General features: G+C 66.1%; 1 protein-coding gene across 1 annotated transcript in view; it reads left to right on the top strand.

Annotated features, from left to right (window-relative positions):
* Positions 1 to 5,962, top strand: part of KCNQ1 (potassium voltage-gated channel subfamily Q member 1) — a 334,785-nt gene that overhangs the window by 248,744 nt on the left and 80,079 nt on the right. The window contains exons 13-14 of the mRNA XM_040639632.1: positions 3,830 to 3,924; positions 4,821 to 4,867. Coding sequence (XP_040495566.1) covers positions 3,830 to 3,924; positions 4,821 to 4,867 — 142 coding nt within the window. The remainder of the gene's footprint in view (positions 1 to 3,829; positions 3,925 to 4,820; positions 4,868 to 5,962) is intronic.

Below are 5,962 nucleotides of genomic sequence, written 5' to 3'. Positions count from 1 at the left end.
AGGCCCTGGCGGCCCCGGCAGAGGGGCAGCTTGGGAGGGCGGGGAGCTGGAGGGGTGCTGGAAGGGGAGGGGCCGGCTTCCCAGCAGCACCAGCACCTTCTTGGTGGGGAGGGGGCTGCAGGAACCCCCTGCAGGGGTCTGCTCTGGGCAGCACGGGGGAGGCCCTGGGAAGGGCCAGGATGTAGGGCCCTCACTGGAGAGCAGCCTGGCATTGACCGCTAAAACCCGACATCAACCTGGGAGAGCAGGGGCGTCAGTGGGGAATCTTCTAGGACGGGGATGTCCCCCTGCCTGAGAAGTCAGGCCAGTGGGGCTCCAGAGCGGGGCCCCGCAAGGCAGCCTGTAACCCGCCGCCTGAGGAGCAGCGGGCACAGGGGGGCTGTGCGGGGTGGACAGTGGGCTTGCAGGGCTTAGGGCACCCAGCACCGCTGGCAGAAACCTGAGGCTCCTGGCAGGCCCAGTTTGGGGTCATGTGGGCAGCTCCTGTCAGGACAGAGTTTGTCCTTGGCAGGTGGGTACCCACTGTGGCCAGAGCTGACTTGGGGAGCACCCCGTCCCTGAAATGCAGGCAGGAAAACTGCCCGCAGACATCAGCAGGGGCCCTGCACTTCCTTCCAGGCTGGGGTTCCCCTTTTCTGCCGCAGGACAGAGGCCAGGGTCCTGCGAGCAGCCTGGGAGGCCCTCAGAAGCAGGTCGGGCAAACCTACCTTCCCTGCTTTCTGCCCCATCCCTGCGCCCGAGACCCTCGGGGCCCTCAAATAAAGCAGGTGGGGCCCTTTGAGTGGAGATGTTCCTGAGAGCCTCCCCGTTCGCCCCGGTGGGGTCCGAGGCTCTCGAGGGAGGCGGGGGCCTGGGGCAGCCTCAGCCTCACCAGCTGGCCCTTGTCGCCAGAGGCGGCGTTCCACAGGGAGGAGGGACCCACGGGGGAGCAGCCGCAGAGGAGCGCCTGGCAGTGAGGAGCTCCACCCCAGGCCCAGCTGTCAGGGATGTCTTCCCTTCCCCCACAACAGCCTGTTTGTCTGTCTGCATGCACCCCGACCCCGCCCCCCGGCCTCAGGGGCTGCAGACGTGGCGGGTGGCCCCCTCCTGCCTCGCTGCCTGGCCGATAAGTGCCCGGCCGGCCGCCCCTGTGTCTGGCCAGAGGAGCCAGAGGCTCTTAGCCCTTCGAGTTTGCCTTGAACTCCCATGTCCACTGTCGGTCAGTCTGGACAGCCCTGCATTATCTTGGCTCATCTCAGGCTCCTGCTGCTGCCGCCAGAGGAAATGAGCTCTGGAGAGAAAGCTGAGATGGCTTCTCCCACGGGGCCCCAGGCAGCCCCTGCCAGAGGCCTCCAGGAGCGCGGACCAGGCCCTGGGGGACTAGCAGCAGCAAGATAAGTCTCAGGGCGCCTGGGGCCCCGCCGGGACGTGGTCCTGGGTGTCAGCCAGGCAGCACCGACCCTTCTGTGGTCTGCCCTCTGAGCGAGGGGAGGCAGAGCTCCCGAGCCCCACCCCAGAGCCGGTCCAGCAGCCACCCCTCTCCCGCAGACACACACGCTCGGCACGTGCTCACACCCCCCGCCTCGTGCACGCGCTCCTGCCTTCCCAGAGGCACGTGCTGCTCACCCAGAAGCTCCTGACCACGCAGGTGCCCACATTCACCTGCACTAATGGTCCCCGCTCTCCAGCCCCAGAAGCTCCTGACTACGCAGGTGCCCGCATTCACCTGCACTAATGGTCCTGCTCTCCAACCCCAGAAGCTCCTGACCACGCAGGTGCCCACATTCACCTGCACTAATGGTCCCTGCTCTCCAGCCCCAGAAGCTCCTGACCACGCAGGTGCCCGCATTCACCTGCACTAATGGTCCCTGCTCTCCAACCCCAGAAGCTCCTGACCACGCAGGTGCCCACATTCACCTGCACTAATTGTCCCTGCTCTCCAGCCTGTCCGGGAGCCCGGCCCACCCCGGGCCAGGCCCGCACCCCGCACCCCAGCCCAGACCTCGCTGGCATAGGCCTGACCCACAGAGCCCGAGGTCCACGGAAGGCACACTGTCCTGACCCAGGGCCACCATCCATGTGTGCACTGAGGAAGAGCTCCGACTACAGAAGGGAGGGGCGGGGCTCAGCACCCCCATCTTACAGAAGGAGAAACCAAGGTCTGGGGACGTTATCACTAGCCTGTCCCTAAGTGCTGCTGTATGACTGTCATTCCACTGACCGTGGGGGAGCCAGAGGGTCCGCCTCGAGTCCTCTCCCATGCCCGCCCCTCAGATCTCGAGACAGGCCTCAAATACGGCCCACAAGACGAGGCAGGTGGTTCTGCAGCCCAGCGTGGGCCCCAAGGGTGGCGAGTCCTCCTGTCGGGGTACAGCTGTGCTTTGGGGACGATCAGGTCAATGCCAGCCCTCCCCCACCGATCTCAGGGTCCTGATTCGGGGCCCAGAAAGGGGCTGCGTGTTGCCTGTGAGGGCCGAGGGCCCCACCTGGTGGGTCCTGTGGGGGGACAAGGACCCCCCCCTGGGCTTCTGGGGCCCAGCCCCTGGGAGGGAGGAGGCCTCTGCCTTGGACTTTCCTGAGTCCAGAATCCTAGCAGGGGAAGAGCCGGTACTCTGCCGAGTTGCCCGAGTGGACGGCAGAGCCCCTAGGCGCGTCAGAAGCACAGCCAGGAATCTGAAGAAGGTACCCTCCGGGGTACCCCATGTTTCTGGGAAAGCGGGGCTGGCCATGCCGTCAGACTAGGGGAGCCCCAGTCTCGGGGGAAGGGGGGCAGTGCAAGGAGCGGTAGGCTTCTGCTGGGCAGGGAGGACCTGTCCCCAGGGGCCCCCAGGGAGGAGACCCGGCCCAGACTCTCAGTGGGTCTCTGAACCTCGTTCCCCTGTGGCCTCCGCCCAAGCTCTCCGGCTTGCCTCAGGGCCTTTGCCCTCCCCAGCAAGGGGCGGTAACCCCAGGCTTGTTGCTAACCTGGACTCTTCAGTGCTGATGAGCTCTGCCTGGGCTCCACCCGACCAGGCGCCCCCATGGCCCCTTGGATAGAGGGGCTCTGTGTTCCCACGTAGCTCTGGCTGGCTTGTGTGGGTGAAGGGCCTTTGGGGCCATCAAACCCCCACTCAGCCAGCCTGCCACTCCCTGGGGGAGACCCTCGGCCCACGGGCTCCTGGGAACGGGGCCATAAATGTGGCTTGAGGTTTTGCTGACATCCTAAGAAGCCTCATTCTCTCTGGTGTGGTTTCTGGTGATTTCACCTGAGCCCCATATGCATTTATGGGCTCAGAGCTGGCGCCGAGCCGAGGTGCCTTGGGGTCAGCTGCCCTGCCCTGCGTGGCCCCCAGCCCACTGTGGGAGCATCCCCTCTGCCCTGGCAGCCTCAGAGCCCCAGCAGGCAGCCTGTCGCAAAGGCCAGGCACGACAGGCTGAGGCTGTCACCCAAGGTGCCTGCCTCTCCCCGACCCTGAGAACAGCGTGTGCGTCAGGGCTCAGCTTGGGGCCGGGAAGACAGTGGCTGCACAGAGCTGGGCCCCTTCTGGCCCGTCAGCTGGACGGGTTCTTCCCAAGAACGGGCTGGTAACCTGGAAAGGGGAAGCAGGCGGGGCCCTGTGGTGAGTGGGCAGGAAGCTAAGGCCCAGAGAGGCCAAGCCGCCAGCCCAGGATCCCCCAGCCATAGCACCCAAGAACGGAGCGGCCAAGCCCGGGGCGGGGGGCACTGCGTGTGCTCTGGGCCAGGACAGCCCCGCAGCACCACGGGGGTACCTCCTTAAGTCCCCGAGAGGCAGGGAGGCAGCGCCCGTCCTCGTTTAGCGCCGGGCGCATAGGGCGCGGCACAGGGAGTGACCGTCGTTGTGTCCTGCAGCAAGCGCGGAAACCCTACGACGTGCGCGACGTCATCGAGCAGTACTCCCAGGGCCACCTGAACCTCATGGTGCGCATCAAAGAGCTGCAGAGAAGGTGAGCACGGGCCCCGCGGGCAGTCGGCGCGCACAGGGGGTGGGCCGGGGCCCCTCCCTTCCCACTCCGGCAGCACCAGCTCTGCCAGCTGCCCCCACAGAGCCATGGGTCACCCTCCTCGCCCGCCTCCTGCCGCACCACCTCGGAGGGAGGAGGGCCGGGCCCTGCCAGGGACACACCCACTGCCGGGCCCAGAGTCCTGCCCCCGGGCTGCCCGCCTGAGGCCTCCCGTCCTGGACCTGGAGCCAGGAGCCCTAACCAGCGGGAGACACCAGCGTCCAGCGTCCAGCCTGGCTAGCTTGTTCCCAGGGAAGCAGCTGGGTCCCTGGGGGCCTGCGCGGGCTCAGACCACTGGTCCCTCTATGGTGGGCTAGCCTGGGAACCTAACACCCCACCCCCCGACCCCTTGTCACAAGGTATGGCTGGGACACTGCCCCCGTCCTGACCACAACCAGACGCTCAGGCTGCCCCCCCCACCGTGGCCAACCCGCTGTAGGGACGTGAAGTCCACTCAGCTGGGCGACCAGGCCTCACCCTGGAAGGGCCCACCCACAGACCGGTCTCTCTGAGCATGGCTGAGGTGCCGGGCCTGGGCCTCTTCCAAAGCAATGACGGGACTCGGGGCAGTCCTGAGACCCTGCCCTGCCCAGGGAGGACTGCCTAAACACTGCCGCTTGCCTCCGAGCCCCCCACCCACACCCCCCAGTCGTACGGACCTCTGGGGCCCGGGAGGCCCATGGCAGGTTCATGGGGGACAGTGGCAGGTGTCCCCAGAAGGGGTGGGTGGCTTGTCGCCCTGCCAGGCACCTCACCTGTCCACCCACCAATGCGCTGGGTGTGTGTGTGGCGTCCAGGCCAAGCATGAGCTGGTGTCCATCTGTCTCCCTCCCTCCCAGGCTGGACCAGTCCATCGGGAAACCCTCCCTCTTCATCTCCGTCTCAGGTGGGTTTCCTCATCAAGACACTCTGCCTGCCCCAGACCCTTTGCCTCCCCTCCACCCGCCTCTCCCCATCAGAACAGGCCACCAAGGCCTTGGAAGTGCAGGACAGGTCGCACACGCCAGAGGGGGGCATTTGGCCCCCACCCTGAGCCAAGTGCCTAGGCATGTGCTTTACAGAGGAATTTTCAGGGAGTGCAGGATCCCTTTAAACGGTGGGCCTTTCTCGGCCCTCAGAGATCTCCGTGTGACCACCAGCGTCCCATGAGGGATGAGTAGCCAGCCCAGAGGGACGTGAGGGGCCAGCAGCAGCAGAGTGGGGGCCGTTCTCCAGCCCTGACCCCTCGTGTCCCCTGGACCAGAGCGACGGCCCCCTCCAGGGAGGACAGGGCCAGGCCAGTTCCTTGGGTCGCCCACCCCAAGTTCTGGTGGGAGCCGCGGCTCAGCAGGGGCCGGATGGCGCCGGGGGTGGGGGTGGGGGGAGCGCAGAATGTGCAGGCCCACGTCAGCAATCCGGCAGATTGTTCCAGACCACCGCAATAAAGCCAATATCGCGATAAAGCGGGTCTGAAGAATTTCAGGGCTTCCCAGAGCAGATAAAAGTTACGGTTATGCCATAGCGTCGTCCGCCGTGTGCAACAGCCCTGCGTCTGGAAAACCAACGCAGAGCTCACCCAAAAGGACTTTGTGGCTAGTCAGCGCCAACCGTCACCTGAGCTGCCAGGGGGCGCGGCTCGGATGACACGTCACCACAGCAAATAACGAGAGCGCTTGAACCGTGGCAAGAGTTACCAAAATGTGACACAGAGACAGGAAGTGAGCAAATGCTGTTGGGAAAAGGGCGCCCACAGGCTCGCCCGGTGCAGGGTCGCCACAGACCTTCCTTCCACCCGTCCAACAGGAACGCGGGGTGCGTGTGCACCACGCCCGCAGCCCCCCCGGGGTCATCCCCATCCTCCCGTGCCCAGCTCTCAGAGGCCCCGCCGGGCACCCTGCCCAGCCTACCCCTGCGCCTCCCGGGGTTCCCACCATGGAGGTGCTCACAGTGCAGACCTTTGACCTCCAGCCGCCACCCCGCCCCGTCACCCGTCCCTCCAAGC

The sequence above is a fragment of the Ursus maritimus genome, unplaced genomic scaffold, assembly GCF_017311325.1.
Source record: "Ursus maritimus isolate PB19 unplaced genomic scaffold, ASM1731132v1 scaffold_23, whole genome shotgun sequence".
NCBI lineage: Eukaryota > Metazoa > Chordata > Mammalia > Carnivora > Ursidae > Ursus > Ursus maritimus.
The sequence above is the reverse complement of the archived record's forward strand: the minus strand, read 5'-3'. Positions and strand labels throughout refer to the sequence as shown.